The 18,778-nt window shown below is 36.8% G+C and overlaps 1 protein-coding gene across 1 annotated transcript; it reads left to right on the plus strand.

Annotated features, from left to right (window-relative positions):
• The first annotated feature begins 982 nt into the window (after positions 1-982).
• On the plus strand, positions 983-9,247 carry LOC130247367 (protein sel-1 homolog 1-like). The gene is given in 15 exon segments (XM_056480596.1): positions 983-1,027; positions 1,167-1,235; positions 1,332-1,409; positions 1,507-1,569; positions 1,657-1,752; positions 4,179-4,281; positions 4,284-4,321; positions 4,412-4,505; positions 4,508-4,586; positions 5,284-5,327; positions 5,330-5,356; positions 5,851-6,023; positions 6,225-6,282; positions 6,285-6,352; positions 8,515-9,247. Coding segments are annotated over 15 exon segments (1,242 nt in total). The 3' UTR covers positions 8,722-9,247.
• The last annotated feature ends 9,531 nt before the right edge of the window (positions 9,248-18,778 follow it).

Genomic DNA, 18,778 nt, shown 5'->3' on the forward strand with positions numbered 1-18,778 from the left:
TATACTTAATATACTTAATTTTTAAAAAATTGTATGTTATACAGGGTGATTCAAAAAGAATATCTCAACTTTTTAAAATCTGTATTTAATCAAAGAAACATGATGGAACCTTGTGTAATTAATCAATGTGAAGTGTACTTAACAAAGTTTTTTTTTCAGTTGAAAACAAGGTTGGGTGACGTGGTGGCACAGTAGGTAGTGCTGTAGCTATTTAGCATACTTATGTTTTGGCATTAAGGGATCTTTCACCCAAAAATGAAAGTTGTCATCATTTACCCACCCTTTACTTGTTCTCAAACAGTTTGATTTTCTGTCTCCTGTTGAACACACAAGAAGATATTTTGAAGAAAGCTAAAAACCTATCACTATTGACTTCGTAGTATTTGTTTTTCCTATGGAAGTCAGGTTTGCAGCTTTCTGCAAATTTTCTTCTGTACTATTTAACAAAAAAGAAACTCAAAAGTTTTGAACCCCTTGAGTGAGTAAACTGTGAGTAAATTTTCATTTTTAAATGAACTGTCCCTTTAAGTGTATTTTTGTTTACCACTGTCACATTTTTAAAAATTAGCTTCTCCCCTCTAGGTTGGTCTGGGTCAGTTACACCTGCATGGAGGACGAGGTGTAGAGCAAAATCATAGGTATTTTTTTTTTTTTGTCAAAATATATTTTAATAATCTTATGTGCCTTTTTCAAATTAGAGCTGTGGACAAATCTTTCGTGAAGTCAATACTGCATCAATTCAGAGATTTTCAAAATCTTCTCTCTAAATCAATTCTGAGGCTAGTTTTTAACAGCAGATGGTGCTCTAGACTAGTTGTTAACAGTATAGTCAAATGCTCACTAGAAAGAGTAATTGTGCTTTCTACTGTTATGCAAGTTGGCATTTAAAAACCGCTCATTATGAACAGTATTTAAAAAAAAAATTTTTTATGATTATTTTTGGAACAAGTAGTATTTGTAAAGAATTGGATGCAAGCAGATAATGGTTGATTGTCAAGCATATAGCGCCATCTGCTGTTTAAAACAGGTCAGAATCCATTCAAGAGAGAACAGTGATGCATTTTGAGCGATGCATTTATATATATATATATATATTATATATATATATATATATATATATATATATATATATATATATTTTTTTTTTTTTTGTCATTAAATTTCAGCGGGCATACGAGTACTTCAATCAGGCTGCGAACGCAGGGAACACACATGCTATGGCATTCCTTGGAAAGGTATAGACTTGAGTAATTTATTTTTTTGTTAACAGTTTCCTTTAAACTCCATGTGCTTATTCTTTGTTATTTATTTTTCTTGTTCTGTTGTGTTAGATGTACTCTGAAGGCAGTGAGTATGTGCCTCAGAACAACGAGACAGCACTGCATTATTTCAAGAAGGCTGCAGACTTGGTAAGAGTATTAAGTCAAGATGCAAACCCTACCCCACCTCCCCCTAAAAAAACTGATTGTTCTCATTTTTAATTTTTTATATCTGTGTGTCTTTTAGGGTAATCCAGTTGGCCAGAGTGGCCTCGGTATGGCTTACCTGTATGGAAGGGGTGTCCCTGTGGTGAGTTTTCTAGATAAGCTGAAGTTAACAGTGTGGAATCATTCAAAGACTTTTTTTTGCAGCTAATGTTTTTTCCCGATCCTGCAGAACTATGACCTGGCCTTGAAGTATTTCCAGAAAGCAGCAGAGCAAGGATGGGTGGATGGACAGCTACAGCTGGGAACCATGTACTACAGTAAGTGTGTGCAGCAGAGAGATTCTGTAATTGTTTTTCCCCATTTTAAAATCAGCAGCCCTTGGTGAGATATAAAGGTTTGCGTTTACTAATCCAGTTAAGGCTGTTGAATATGTGCATAAAAGACTCCACTAATATTTTAAACACTTTAAATGTGATTTATATTGCTCTACTTTAAAATATGTATTAGTCATATGTTTAGTTTTTTCTCTGTCTTTCTCTTTTCATAAGGTTTTTACATTCCCCTTCTGAATATTAAATTTTATATGTTAAAATGAATGTGAAGCAGAAGTGGGGTGTGTTCTTTACTGGGAATCAGGTGGATCTTCAAATATAGTGTTTAGTGAGATCACTGAAATCTTGCAGCAGTCTGATTTGATGTTCTACCTAAACTAGAAGTGTCCATTCCTAGAGGACCTGCAGTGCCACTGTTGTTTTTATTTTAGCTCTAACCCTAAATAAACAGACCTGAACCAACTAATCCAGGTTACTAGTTACTACCAGAAAGTTCCTGATAGGTGTTAAGATAAGGACAGATGCCCACCATGACCATGAGTTTGGACAATCCTGACCTAAACAATAAAACCGATGTCTTATAAGGAAAAAAAAAACCTGTTTAGATTTTCATCAAAAGGCCATGAATCCTCCCCCCCCTTTCAGTTTAACTGTACCTCAAATTTCAAAAAAGAAGGGGGGAGTGGGCGTGGCCGGCAGAGCAGGGGAAAAAGAGGGTAGCGATCAACTGTCAGTTGGCTCACAAAATGAGAGACAAACCATGAGATGCATAATTATATAGTTTACAAAGTTAAAATGTAAAGAAATAAACAGTAATTTAATGTCCTGCTACATATATTATTCGTAATTTCATATACACAAAACCACAATTTGTTACATCTTTATAAAGATAATAATGTTTATATAAACATCATAAATGAAGAGGACTTCTCTCCTCCTGAATCCCCTGGTCTGAATGCAGACATAGTGGATAGCAGTACAGCAGGTCTCTTGTCTATTTCAACCATTATGCTGGTAATCTTTAGGATTTTAAACATGTGCGAACACAGCAGCACAGATATAGGCAACGTGTCTGAATGGTAACAAGCTCAACTGATAAAAGACAAAGTCCGCCATTCTCCAGTTCTCGTACAGATCTCCCTCGAAATAGGTTTGCTGCAAACAAACAGCTTTTCTGTATCGGCCCTGACAGGATGGTCTAATGTGCTCTCACAGCTTGGCTGGTCTGCCTTGACTTCGGAAAGCATGTGAGCTCATGAATAATAAATAAACAGGGTCTTCTCAAAGGATAAGAAAACTCCACTATGAATAATAATGAGAAACTGATGCGTCATCGCTTCACTAGCAGGTTCGTGCTACGTCACCGATTTTGATCCCGCCCCAACAATTAATTTAAACCTGGAAATTAGCTAACAAAAGCTCAAAATTATCCAGTTTTCCCCCAATTAAAGCTGACAGGTGCTAACATTGTCTTAACTGATGCTCAACACACAAATCTTTTAATTAAAAAAAGTGCTCCAGGGTGTCTTGCACCTTTAAATGTTGCAAAGATCAGTTCCATAGATGAATTATTCACCACAAGGCTAGCAATGTCCACTAGCAAAGTAAATTAAAAAGCAATTTTGATTGCATGCTGTAGTTAATAGTGCAAAAATGTTCTGCTCAACCCAACTGGAGCTGAGTTGACATTTGCATAAATAGCAGATCACTCAAAATATAAATCAGGGCATCTTTAGAAATCTATGATGGTGGTAATAATAATAATAAATTTGCATCGTACTTATAGAACAGCCATAGGAATTTATAGTTTATTTCTTTATTTCTTGCTCTGCTTTAATATATTACTTCAGGACCTGGCTATCTGTGATACAGTATTTTAGATTTTCTCTCTCTTCTTTGTTTCTACACAAGCTTTCATATTGAATGTTAAATATTATGCTAATATTTTAACAGTGTCATTACGTACTGAATAATATCTGCCATGAAAAAGTGAATGACACAAGAGCAGAACACTCTCAGTATAGAACTGCAAATTGCCATGATGCAAAGCCTCCAAAAAGCCACTGATATTTCAGTTCCAACTTAGAAAATCTACATTTTTGCTGTGCAGCATTCCCTCATGATCTGAATGCCTAAAGATGTTTGGAACAGATTTTGTATTATCCTTCTCGTCTTTCTAGCTCACTGTTCCACCAGCTCAACTCTGATTTATCTTATTTTTATCTTAAATCACAGCAGACTCCTTTCGGTTTTGTTGCCTGGGTGATTGTTACCATAACAAACTCCCACCTGTGTTCTGCTTTGACATGATCTTGACAAACACAGAGGACTGAGAAGTGTCTAGTCATTTCAGCTGGTGGGTGTTTGAATAGAGTTTCGAAAAATGCATTTCACAACTCTTATTTTCCTCACAATTTAGTATGGCATTGGAGTGAAGCGTGATTATAAGCAGGCCCTTAAATTCTTCAACCTGGCATCGCAAGCGGGTCACATCCTGGCCTTTTATAACCTTGCACAAATGCACGCACAGGGACAGGGGTCATGCGCTCCTGTCACACTGCAGTGGAGGATGAGGAATCCATTTCAAGATGCATAGCCATTATTTTAAAAAAGCTTGCCTGATAGCTGAGATAATAGAATGTGTATTGTGAGCAGCTCTTCAAGAATGTGTGCGAGCGCGGCCGCTGGTTCTGAGAGACTCATGGCAGCTTACAGGAAGGCGTTAAGGAGGGTGATATGGATTCTGCTCTATACAGTATCTCATGCTGGCTGAACAGGGCTATGAGGTTGCACAGAGCAATGTGGCCTTCGTCCTTGATCAAAGTGAGTCAGTGCTCTGCTATTGTCATCAGAGGGCGCAGACCCAACACATAATGATGCTGTTTTGTGAAATCTGATTTGAGAAATCAAGCCAAGGTCTTTCTGAACCTTTACATTATTCACGTCTGCGTTCTTTATTGTGAAAATACCGATAAAGAAATCTCACCAAAAAAAGTTGTAAATTCATATTGGTTTATTAGTCACATTTTACAATATAATTTAGAAATCATGTAATATAGATGACCCATAGCTCTAAATAAAATAAAATGTGTACAATACAAACATTAATTAGTTCCCCTCACTCACTAAAACAAATATTAATCATAAGAGTACTTTAAAACAGAATGAAATAGGAATTATATTTACTTTAAATAAATTTAATTATACATTTTAGACCTAAACCATTAAGTGAAACTAAAACTAGCATTGTGTGAAAATACACTTCACAAATATTTGTTTTATTTGACACCAAATCAATATGTGCATGTACAATTTGTAATAAAGTTTTTCATAGTTACTAAAGCATACATTTATATATAATCACCAAAATATATTAATAACAGTTATGGTTTTGATGGAAACAAATGAAATGGTCTTTTAAATCTTTATAAGTCTTTTTAAAGATGTTCCCTGCATGTTTACTGGTAAATCAAAACCACTTCACATTTCAAAGTGAATACTGACTCTGTGTGTGTCTTTCAGAGGGGGTCGCAGATCTTCAATGAAAATGAAACGTACCCACGGGCTTTGCTCACTGGACCAGAGCAGCTGCTCAAGGTTAAACCATTCTCCTCAACCCACACGCTCACTTGAGCATAATGTCAGACTGTTTTAATGACCTTACAAACCGTCATAGTCAGACAAATATAACCGCTTACTACACCGCTCTCCCGGATACTTGATTCTGATTGGCCATCCACTGCATTCTGTGATCAGATATGTTTGTAGAAGTGCTGCTAAATTGTGTATGTAATGTATTTGTCTGCTTGTTCTTTTGCAGTGTGATAGTTTTCCATTGCTCTGTACATTTGAGGGCAGTTTAATAGTAATGATAAAGTAATTGCAAAATAATAATAATAATATTTTTTTTTCATGACAATTTATGTACTTGTTTGCCACACTTCAACAGTAAGCAGGACAATATGTGGTCAGAAATCATTGTTGAAAATAGGAACTTGCAAAATCATCCTTTCTGTTGTTATAACTGCATTTGAATTTTCATTATGGTGTTGAGCTTTCAGGACTTCTTTAACATTTGATTTTGTTTACAGGTTACACCGTGGCCAGAATCAAGCTGGGCGACTACCATTTCTATGGCTATGGTACTGATGTGGACTATGAGACTGCAGTGATTCACTATCGGCTGGCCTCTGAGCAACAGCACAGTGCACAGGCTATGTTCAACCTGGGTTATATGCATGAGAAGGGCCTTGGGATCAAACAGGTGAAATCTTGATGAATATTTACATTTAGCTGTATACAGTACCACTGTTATAATCTTACCCTCCAAATATTTTGTAATGGAAACCTTTTCTAACATAGTGCATATCTTTACTTTGATAACTTTAATGCATCCTTGCTGAATAAAGGTTTAGGTAGTATATTCAATGAACAGTGCATTAATTTTAGAGTTGTTCTTCAACAGGACATTCATCTGGCTAAACGTTTCTATGACATGGCTGCAGAAGCCAGTCCTGATGCCCAGTTCCTGTGTTCCTGGCCCTGTGCAAGCTGGGCCTTGTTTATGCACTACAGTACTTGCAGGATCTCAATGTAAGTTGGGAGATTCCAGCTTAATATCCAACATGTCAAGTCTCCTTTACTTTAGTGCTTCATATTTAAGAGAAAGAGATTGTTTTAAAGCAGCGTCATCATATTCATGTGGCTTATGTAGAATTCTGAAGGCCCTTGTTATTGGCGATGCTGATGACAAGCAATAAGTTGCTGTTTGACATTTATTGATAATGTTCACATAACACACAAGAAAGACACTCTGTGTGATTCAGTGGCCCGATATGCTCGTGACAAATAATTATTCTATATTTATTGGCAAGAAAACTTCTCAGCAGTACACTGATAATGACAGACGTGGTATTTTCATGAATGTGTACATATATGCTGCACTTTTTTTTCTTTTCAGCAATGCAATAATCATTAAACAAAAATGATTGGTGAGAAAAAAAGCATAAAAAGCATTGATCATAGTGATCTATGAGTATATTGGCATGATGTATGCAATTCACTGACATAATGTTGACAGGGTAGGTCATTAAAATTGCATTTTTGATAGCCTATAGACTACAGATCTGGGCTTATGGAGTTTAGTTTAAATTGATCTCTTAACATTACATGAGCATAGAACGGCTGTTTCAGCATCATCCTAAATATTCAAAGCATTATTTAGTGTGTGAGAGAACAATAATGAAACACTTTGCAGTCCTGGAAAATGAATTCACTTAAATATATGCTTATTTCACATGGCCGCCATTTAAAAAATTAAGGCCTAAATGGGAAGAAACCCGGAAGTAGAGGACCAGCACTGTAAACATTGCAACAGCATGCTGTTGCCCGCAAAGTGCAGATGTGGTAAACATCACTTTAATATAATTCAGTTTTTAAATTGAATACATAAAAAAACATTAGGCATCAAACAAAATCATAATCTCTTTAAGAGTAATAAAGCTTACGTGTCCTCCTAGGCTTCAGTTCATGGCACCAGGTAAACACAGATGGGGCTTCCCTGCTTCATCCTATGTTAACCAGTGAGCGATAAAACAATGCAGTCCTGTGTAAAATGTTTGGAGCACAACACGAGGGTGTTCAGTATCGTGACAAGTCTAATATAGTGAAGAATCAATTCATTAACTTGACTTTGATAAATGGCATCTAAACCGTGTGTTTGGGAAAATAACGTTAGCTATCTAGTGCCATTTCCCTTAACTTAGCTGAAAATGAGGTCTGATATCCGTTCAGAATGGACCTTCAGGTCACTCAAAAAGCAGTGAAATGATAAATTTGTGTCACTTTCTTTTCACTCATAAGATATACAGCCAAGTACACACCATAATACGCCATTGCAGATACCGTTCCTATGTGACTTCAGATGATACATCCGGTTTTCTTCCCAACGCAGCCTCTCTTTCGCTTTTAAAATGGCGGGCATGTGAAACCAGTCTATTAGCCTACAGGGTTTTCTGGACAAGACTCAGTAGGAAGTCTCAATTTAGTTTAAGATTTGTTTCATGCAGTTCACATGTTGCAAAAAAAGCTATTATTGCATGATAATTTCTTTTTATATATTCATTCATAAATTTATTTTTTCAGCTTAGTCCCTTTATTAATCTGGTGTTGCCACAGCGGAATGACCCGCCAACTTATCCAGCAAATGTTTTATGCAGCGGATGCCCTTCCAGCTGCATCCCATCATTGTGAAACATCCAGACACACTCATTCTTACACATACACTTCGGACAATTTAGCCTACCCAATTCACCTGTACCGCATGCATGTGGGGGAAACCGGAGCACCTGGAGGAAACCCGCGCGAACACGGGGAGAACATGCAAACTCCACACAGAAATGCCAACTGACCCAGCCAATGCTTGAACCAGCGACCTTCTTGCTGTGAGGCGAACGTGCTACCCACTGCACCACTGTGCACCCTATTTATATATAATTAATTCAAATTTAATCAATAGAATCACTTATACATGTGTTCCCCTGTAACTGGGTTGAAGCAGGAAGGGCAGTCGCTGCATAAAACATATACTGGAATAGCTAGTGGGTCATTCCATTGTAGCGACCCCTGATAAATAACGGACTACAGGAATATGTAGTATATTATAAATAAAGGAAAATGAATGAATCACCCATACCTAGGAGGAATAACCGTAACATGCATCTTTTTTTTTTTTTTTTTTTCTCTTTATCCCTCAGCTGAAGGAGGTTTTGTCTCAGGTGGATCTCGACCAGTTGCTTGGTCCAGAGTGGGATCTCTACCTAATGACTGTCATTGCTCTGCTTTTGGGCACAGTAATCGCATATCGGCAGCGACAGCACCAGGTTGTACCCAGAGCCCCAGCAGCACCCAATAGACCTCCAGCCCAGCCAGAGCAGCCTGCCGAAGAACCTGAAGAACAATGAGAGCAAGGGATCAGGGTGGAGGTGACCAAACTGGACTAGGCTTATGAGAGAGCGGTTTGAGGCCCAGTAGTGTCTCTCCTTTTTTGGGACAACCGCTGAAAATTACACCCTGCTCTGGTCTTTAACCCTGCAAACCATCAAAGAGCTTTCAGGACTCTTGTTGCCCTGTTCAAACCCCCTCCAGTCTTTTAACTGTGGCATGGGGAAAAACTTTTACGAAATCTTAAATGTGCGCCTCAGGGTTTTGCCAGGTGAAATAACATTTGTGCAAATCAACGCTCACTATGTGGTGGGAAAGACAACATTGCTGAATGAACTCTCTGCTTTTTTTGTTTGCCACTGTGCTAAAAGCCAAGGAACTTGTTTTTTGTGCAACCCATTCAGGATGTTTTTTTTGTGTTGTTTTTGGTAGTGTTAAATTTGATCACCATGCCTCTTTGAGATGTAAGGTGGGTTTCGCTTTGAATTTGAAATGTAAAAAGTTCACACTTTAAGCATGCTTTGCATTCAGTGGATAATATTGGATATTTTTTGCTTTTTTCAGTCCAGAAATTATTTATAATGTCAGTATTTTTGGCATAAGTAGTTTTCACCGACACACAGATGTAAATTTCACTGTCTTGAAGAAAACATGCATAATTACAAATGAATAAATGACATGGTAGGTAATCTAAGGTCAGCACTCCTTCACAAGACTTTTTATTGCCACAATGCTCACCCTGCCAAATCAATGTGGCGACTGCTGCCCTACACTTCCTTTTAATGTTACAAATACATCTGTTGGGTGATTCCAGTAAAGACTGAAAGCAATTATGACTATTGTCAGGTATGTTTCAAAATGCTGAGCCTCAAACCTCATTCTTCGGCAGTCATCTTTTAAAAATATCCAAAATGGGGTATAAATTCCTCAGCATACATTATTTTATTTTAATTGTGAATGGGTTGCTTAGGCTGTAATGCTTAGTTTTCTGTATTACAAGACACCTTTTTGCTTTTTTGTTTTAAGATCAAGACACTGAAAGTCCTCCAGAACTATTTTTGATGATCATCATGTAAGGTTTGTGACTTCTAACATCCTGGAGCTGAATCATGTGCTTTGGGATGTTTCTGTTTGTGCTGAATTTCAGTTTTAGCTCCTTTTCCAGAGCAAAAATGGTGCATCATTTAAATTGTGAGCATGTGTAGAATATTTGATCATTTGACGATGTGTCTGTCGTGTCAGGTAATATAGCAATACCACAAAGTTTGGTGTTTAACAAAAATCTGTAAAGTATGTGAATGGGATGTGTTTCATGCAAAGTTGCACCAGAGCATCAGGCAGTCTGCTCAATTCTCACGATTCAACAGCGATTTGAAAGTCTTACATTCTTTCTATGTCAATCAGACTGCTTCTAATACTGAAATAACAATGGATGAGTCTAAAATAAGGAGAAATTATTACATTTTCAAATAGCAAAGTTTCTAAAAACAAATAAAACGAACAACGGATTCAATGAATGTCCATTCGTATATTCTCAGATATACAAATGTTATTCAGTCCAAACAACATCCAGCATGGACACCATCTTTATTTCAGCAGGGGGTTTGTTTCTCCCAGGCCTCAGTGCTCCATGGTTTCCACTAAAGCTCTGTGAAGTTGTGAATGGTCACCAGTCCCCTGGCAGTTGCATGTGCGCCGTGATCATGCTTTATGTCAGTGGGCCTGAACTTCGTCACTCAGCTGTTTTGGGTGGGGGAGACAAAGGGGCAGAGATATAATGGCCCCGTTCTCTCTGCACACACATCCATTGTGCTAACCGCTTGGAAACGCTCCACCATGGAGTGGCTTTTCATTGCCCTGGCAACCTGTTTGCTAGCCCTCTGTCCTGTCGAAGGTAAGTGCTAGAAGCATCCAGAGCTGGGAAGATAAGCCGGAGCTCAGGGCTTATGTTACATGTTGAGATTGACCTGGGATGCTGGGACTTGATATTAATGAAGAAGTGAGAGGTTTATGTGGATCTATGGATCAATAAAGGGTGATCTGTGTCACATTTCGATTCTGAAGTCTAGAGGACTCATGGATTTTAATGTTTTTCCCCAAGGAGACGAGTGGAGGCTGGAATATGAAGAAGGACTCAGTCACTACAGTGAGGAAGCTCTTAGGAAGGTGTGTGTTTTTTGTGCTTTGTCATGCCAGTATGCTGTTGAGTCTATGAATATACATCACGTTGTAAACACCATTTCACTGCTCTGGTTGTGACTTGTCAGCAATTGATGTTGTCAGGATGTGATGTCACACACACATAAAAAAACACATCAGTTTGGCATGTTATTTTGTTACAGGAGTTTCCTGAGAAGACCAGGCCAATCAGTTTCAAACATCCACTTTTCATGTGTCCTGACATGAGCCCCCTCCTCTTCTGTGCCCACCTCAGGTAGGCTGCTCTGGGGTCAGTGTTGTGCCCACATTGTGTGATGAATACAGACAATATGTCAATGAATTCAAAATGATCAAATGGGATTATACAAGCTGTCAGTGCTAGTCATGCAGGGGAATTTTGAGGCTTTCTACATTTGGCTATCATGTTTATCATTGATGAATGATAGATTTAGTTGTAGCACAGGTAAATAGTCAATGTTTAAATAAACTTTTGCTCTATGATCATCTTATTTGCTGTTCTAATTTCTGTTGTAGTTGAGCTGGTGAGAGCAGCAGATATAAAAGTGATTGCTGCTCTTGGAGATTCATTGACTGTGAGTGTGATGATTTACTCTTTATTTTTATATTTATTATTACTCTATGTAACTCTTTACTCCTCTATTTTTGGCAGACATTGTTAATTCGTTATCTGACAATAGAATTTATGCTACACTGTTTTTAATCGCAGTCAATAGGCAAAATCCAGAAACCTAAAGGGGATAGATCACCCAAAAATACAACCCTGTTGAAACAAACAGCATATGCTGCTGGTAAGGTAGTTTTTGACACATGGCTTCTGGTTGAAGCTGGTTATTACAGGTCATGTGCTTGGTCAGAACCAGCTTAAACCCGGCATTCATGTGTCAAAACCTACTTTACCGGCACATGCTGAAATTTGCTGTTTAGTTTATTCACCCTCCAGAGATCAAAGATAAAGGGGAGTAATTTTCTCTGAAAAGAAGAACATTATTTTAAAATGATGACATCCTTGGTGATGAAGTAAAGCTAAAGTTAGCTGACTTTGAGAATCAAAAACAACATACAGGCAAAGCATAATTAATACCATGTCTCCTGACAGTACGTTGCAAATGTAACAATAGGCCCATAAAAGAAACGGATCGTTGTTTACATTTCTATTAACTTTAATTTACAGTCTCAGTCTGTTCAAGACAATCTGGAGCATTCATTAGCTTCTTGACGGATAGGACATGAGCACAAACTTACTTCTAAGCTAACATTGTTTATTTACAGCATAGATGAGTTTGGCTGGGATCCATCAACCTATGTTAATAGCAAGTTTCTGTTTTGTCTGCACAATCAGAGCATGTACATTCACAGTAGGTAATGCAGATTTTTTCTCAGATTCCCATTATTTGTCATGTGACAGGAAGCCAAAGGTTGAGTAAATTAACAGCGAATTGAAATTTTGGGTCAACTATCACTTTAAGCAAATAGCAAAATTTGTTTCTAATAATACAAGATGTAGTGAATGAAGCAGTAATAATCTCTATTTGTCTCACTTGTAGACAGCCATTGGTGCGAATGCAACCACAGTTCTTGGCATACCAATTGAATTTCGTCATGTGTCATGGAGGTATCAAATGCTTTTTTAACTTTTTTTATATATATCTGGTTAGAACTTTGTGAAAAATGAAGTGTCTATTATATATTATGTCAGATTATGTTCCTATCATTGTGCGTTGACTCCAAAATGATCCTTGTTGTGTTTATTTCATATTTAAAAAAAGCATTGGTGGTTATGGATCTTTTCAAGATGTCATTACATTGGCAAGTACGTCCTTCTACCTAAATATCACTCATGTTCTGCATTAACAGTCAGAAATTGGTTGCAAAATGTTTCTGAAATGTGCTGTTTACTTTAGTGACCTGAGCTCTTCTGTACTTGTAATTTAGACACATCATTCGACTCTTCAACCCCGGTTTAGTGGGACCTGCACCATCCAAGACAGTTCACGGGACCCCCGCTCCCCTCTGCGAGACTGGATTTAACCTGGCTGTGACCGGACACAACACCTTGTAAATGCCAGTACACCACTAGTCATTCTTCACCAACACCTGAAAATATGCAAGATATTTTTGCTGTAATTGTGATTTTGCAACTGTTCATTTTGATCAGTTGCTATAGTACCATCGCATTTGCCATTGACAATATAAGTTTTGCTGTTTTCCTAGTAATCTACCTGAACAAGTCAGACATTTGATTGATTCATTGAAAACATATGAGGTGAGTGTGTTATTTCTTTGGAGTGCGTTTGAAATATACTGTTTCCATAACTATATTTATTTATGTTTTCTTTACGCTACAGGATATTGACTTTGATGTGGACTGGAAGCTGTTGACCATTCTCATTGGAATGAATGACATCTGTGATTACTGCAAAGACAAGGCATTGCTTACAAAGCTGTTTCTTTGGCAAGCTACAGACAGAAGATTCTTCTACAGTATTACAGATTTGTTCACAATGTCAAATCGGGAGCTAGAGGTTTAGTCCTTTATTGAACACTCATTGAAATACTCATTGGGAAAACCCTGAGTGTTACCACTGTTTATAACAAGACTTTTAAACCAGGGTGCTCAAACTTTTTCGTATGAAGGGCCAAAAACCAAATATCATTGATAGCCGTGGGCCAAAGATAAATATACCAAACTATTTACCATGGGTAGTTTCCTAATTCATTTCATAATATAAAAAATAAATAGAAAACATTATTTTGAATCTTATTATCTAATGCAGTATAACTTTTTTTATTAGAACTTTATTGCAATAAAATCAAACAATCTCATTTAAATCACAGTGGAGTTCAGTGCTGAATACTCTGCATTGTCCTCTCTCTATCGTATGTACATTTCAAACTACATCTGATTAATTTACATCATTTACATTAAAACATTTAATTTCAGATTGCTCTTTTGTAGCTTAACAATAAAACAAACAAATCTAAGGTTGCATTAAATCAGGCGGGCCAAATCAAAGGTTACCATGGGCCAACTTAGGCCCACGGACCCTAGTTTGGGCATCACTGTTTTGAACTGTTATGACTTAAAGAAACACTTCACCTTTTTTGAAAATGTACTAATTTTACAACTCCCCTGGAGTTAAACAATTGAGTTTGATCATTTTTGAATCCATTCAGCTGATCTCTGGGTCCGGCGGGAGCACTTTTAGCTTAGCTTAGCTTGGTATAGATCATTAAACCGGATTAGACCAATAGCATCTCGCTCAAAAATGACCAAAGAGTGGAAAAGCTTGACTCTTGAATGCCTTACTATGGCTGCAGAAGGCACACTGGTATAACATTATGATATTATGCAGTGTTGTTGCCTAGGTACCTAGCTGGGGACCATATTTTAGGTGGCATCATAAAATCATTGCTCCTGCTGCAGCCATGGCTGCAAAGTTCCTTGATTATTATGCCAGAATGAGAACATAGTTCCTAGTTGTATTGACCTAGAAAATAACAACTTTTAATTTTCCCTCTGTCTTGGTACACAATATAACTACAGAAGAGTCAAGCTTTAAATAGGAAAATTAACAAAACAATTTTTTTTAGCAAGATGCTAATGGTCTACTATGATTCAAGGATTTAAGCTAAGCTAATTGTTTTTTTTAATTATTATTGTCAATTAACTCACCATACAGTATATGGTCCCTTATCAGATAAAGGGTTAAAACAGAAGTTAAATTGATTGTGAACGCAAATAGTCTCCTAGAAATGTGTCTGCTTTAAGGAACAGCAGTTCTAGGCCCGAAAATAGTGACATTTAAAGAGCACTTTTTTCTGTTCTTGGACATAACGTCCGGTAAGAGTGTATTTATGGAGCTTCAAAATTTATGTCCTGTTTTTTTTTACACACAGTCCTTGTTTTCGGTGGAGAACTTCATCCATTATATGACTGTTTCCCTGGAAATGCTGATGAATGAGGTAAGATTTGGAGATCTGGGCAGAAATGAATTTTGAGATATTTGTTTTCTTTATTATGTTTTTTATTACAGATTGTTTGTAAAACTGTGGAACTGACTGAACTGTGTATATGCACTGCTGTTTTGAGTCGTTAAAATAAAAATGCATTGATTTAAATATAGCTAAGGACTTTTTATTACAAACATGATTTTAAATAAATTTCTGTTCAACAAATACTAGTTTGCACAAAGTATTTAGCAGCTCAGCTGTTTTTGACATAAATAATAATTTCTAAAGGTTTTAAATCATTAAATTAGAATGATTTCTGAAAGATCATGTGACACTTAAGACTGGAGTAAATATGCTGAATTTTTTACTTTGAACCACAAGAAATTTAAAAATGGGTGTCTTAAATATGTGTTATAAAATGTCCCTGTATTACTGTATTTTTGACAAAAAAAAAATACAGCCTTGGTGAGCTTCTCTTTCAATAACATTTTATCATGCTTTTAAACATTTGAATGGTAATGAATTATTGATCATCTTTTTTTAACTGACCTTTGTAGGTTCCTCGAATGATAGTGAATGTGGTCCAGATACTGCCAATGGAGACCCTGAGGGAAGTACAGAAACCCACCCCAGGATGTCTTCTCCAAAGGTAAAGAACATTAAATCAGGCTTTTAAAGGAAGTCTGCACTTTTTTATTGAAATAGACTCAAATATTTTTTGTTGCAAGTGACCTATATTTAAACAGTTGAGTTTTACCATTTTTTAAAATCCATTAATTCAATCTCATTGTCTGTCGGGAGCACTTTTTTAGCTTAGCTTAGCATAAAACATTGAATTGGATTAGACCATTAGCATGTTGTTTTTAAAACTCTTCTATAGTTACATTGTGAACTAAGACACTGAAAATTAGCTGTTTTCTTGGCTGATTTGTCTAGGGACTATATTTCATTCTGGTGTTTCATTCTGATCCACTGTTTAACTTTAGGGACTTGTTAAATAGGTTTATTTGCAAAAAAAGTGCTCCTTTAAACATCTTTAAAAATGATTTGTGCAGGTCGTTCTGCTCCTGTCTAGTCAAGCCTGCTGCTGGATCCTCTGCCCTGAAGGAGCTGGTTGGAGTAAACCTGGAATTCCAGGTAGGCTTGTTTTCTCAGTTATTTCACATATTTTAAAGCTCTAATGTGCATAAACAGTGCTAAATAGCAGATTTTTTTATTCTGCAGAAAGCTCTGGAGCAGCTTTTGCACAGTGATCGATTCTTTAAGAAGGACTTTGCTGTAGTTTTGCAGCCGTTCCTGAAACATGCAGATCCTCCCAGACTCCCTGTAAGAACTGCGTTAATTACTGGCATTTGTGGCAGTTTTGCGTTCGGTTTGAACTTTGAAGTGTAAGTTTCTATTAAGATATGAATGTGCTGTTTATGCTTTGTGACTTGTAATTTTCACTGATTAGAACGGGAAGATTGACATGAGTTTCTTTACCCCGGACTGCTTTCACTTCACCATGAAAGGACACGAGGAGTTAGCCAAAGGCCTGTGGAACAACATGGTAAGGAGTTTTGATTTCTTTATCTCTGAACATTTCACTAAGCTCTATTTGGTAAAAAATAAACACAGTTAAACAAAACAATAACGTTTGACGAAAATATAAATAAAATAAAAAAGCAAAAAAGGACTTAAAAAGTAGTAAAATGTAAATTGTTTAAAATAATATAAACCTTAAAATAAAATTAATCTGTATATAAAGGTATTATTTACATTGCATTTAGAATTATCTGCAATAAATAAAGAGAAACAAAATAATAAATTATGTTAAATATAATATAAAATAAAAAACGATACAAAAAATAAGAGTTCGAGCCTCGGCTGGGTCAGTTGGCATTTCTGTGTGGAGTTTGCATGTTCTCCGTGCGTTCGCGTGGGGTTCCTCCGGGTGCTCCGGTTTCCCCCACAGTCCAAAGACATGCGGTACAGGTGAATTGGGTAAGCTAAAATGTCCGTAGAGTATGAGTGTGAGTAAGCGTGTATGGGTGTTTTCTAGAGATGGGTTGCAGCTGGAAGGGCATCCGCTGCGTAAAACATGTGCTGGATAAGTTAGCGGTTCATTACGCTGTGGCGACCCCGGATTAATAAAGGAACTAAGCCGAAAAGAAAATGAATGAATGAAAAATAAGAGAAATTAAATTATTTGAAAAATAACAAACGGCAAAATAAAGAAATTCAATCTATCGTAAAACAATATACTGAAAAAAATACTGTAAGGTTGCATCCAAAATCGCCTAATACTCAGTAGGTACTGCATTTGGATTTAAATGTACTACTCGGCTGTTAGAAAAGTATGTTATATACAGTATAATACTACAGTCAGTAGTATGAAATGGAACTCGGACATAGTACATTCGCCATTTTCTCATGATCGCGTAATCTACCCACGTCAGTTGCATTGCTTCACTCTCACATTCATGAATTCTCTCGTGGTGCATCATGGGATAGCATAGCATTCATCGGATGCGCACTTCAGAATCTCGCTGGTAGTGAATTCTATGAATTCTGACATACTACTTGGCTCACATACTGTTTTTAGCGTACTATATAGTATAGAAGTATGCGATTTCGGATGCTGCTTAATTGTTTTTAAACAAAATCTAAAATAAAATAAAGCTAAAGATTAAAGGAAAACACTTGATTTAAAAAAACTTAAAGAATATAAATAAAATCATATATATATATATATATATATATATATATATATATATATATATATATATATATATATATATATATATATATATATATATATATATATATATATAATTTATTTATTTATTTATTTTACATTTTTTTTGTACAAACCATTTGAGATTGTTTTACCAGCACAGCCTCTGATTATCACACAGGTACAGTCTTTCTAAAACCTTTTCTCTCATTTCTCGTGTTTGGTAAGTTTCAACCTGAGGGGAGAAGTTCATGGTGGAGAGCTTTTCAGACCCTATCGAGCTTGTTTGCCCCCAGGTGGTAAGAAACTATTAATAATGTTTTTCTTTAAGCCATTAAGTCACTTTAGCTTTCTCATGCTAATTCCTTTACTGCATCCCTTAATTGTCTTTCATTAATCTGACAAATCTCAGAGTCATCCGTACATTTACACCAGACCCGCTGCAGCAAAGTCCGGCTCATCTCGTCCTGAGTCAGCTGGCATCAGACTGGCCGTTCTCCACCTCATGCCTCCTTTGGCGCTTCTGCCACTTTGGACCTTGGCTGTTAATCTGGCCTCCTTGTAGGACATCCATATGGAGTATTGTGGTACATCATGTCTGCCCACCCGATGTTCTCACTGTTTTATCCATGAGAGAGTGCAACATAAGAAAACATAAGTTAGCAGAGAAGAAAAGAAAATTGGACTTGGCGAAATATGGTGGTCAGTCAGTTCCGTATTTGATTAATCTGTGGAGTTTATGCAATGGAAACGGTAATGTTGAAACCTCAGAATAGACAAATATATGACGATGATGATGATGATGATCCTTTGTGATATACCCAACCAAAATAGCATCAGAGCAGGTGCAAAGCCACATTTAGCTCTGCATAATGCTGCTATAATTAATTTAGCTATGAAAGGTAACAGTGTAAGCTAATTCCAGACGGTTTGAATCAGAGGTTTCAATGTAAACTTATTAAGCTTGTGCAGATAAAGGATTTGAATGTTGAGTGAGAATAATTGTTTTTGCTTCCGAAAGCATGGTGAAAAGTGAACTGTTTAAGAGCTTCCTAATGCCAGTGATAAGATAATTGCTTTGGATGCTGCAACATGAGAAGTGCTTTCGGTCTTCTCAAATAAAGCTTTCAGAAGGGGTTCTTGTTTTCCCTCTATTATTTTCTTTAAAATTACGTTTTTAGCTTACATGCTGTCTCCCGTACGCTTGTCTTTCATGTGAGCAGCACAAT

The sequence above is a fragment of the Danio aesculapii genome, chromosome 20, assembly GCF_903798145.1.
Source record: "Danio aesculapii chromosome 20, fDanAes4.1, whole genome shotgun sequence".
Lineage (NCBI taxonomy): Eukaryota > Metazoa > Chordata > Actinopteri > Cypriniformes > Danionidae > Danio > Danio aesculapii.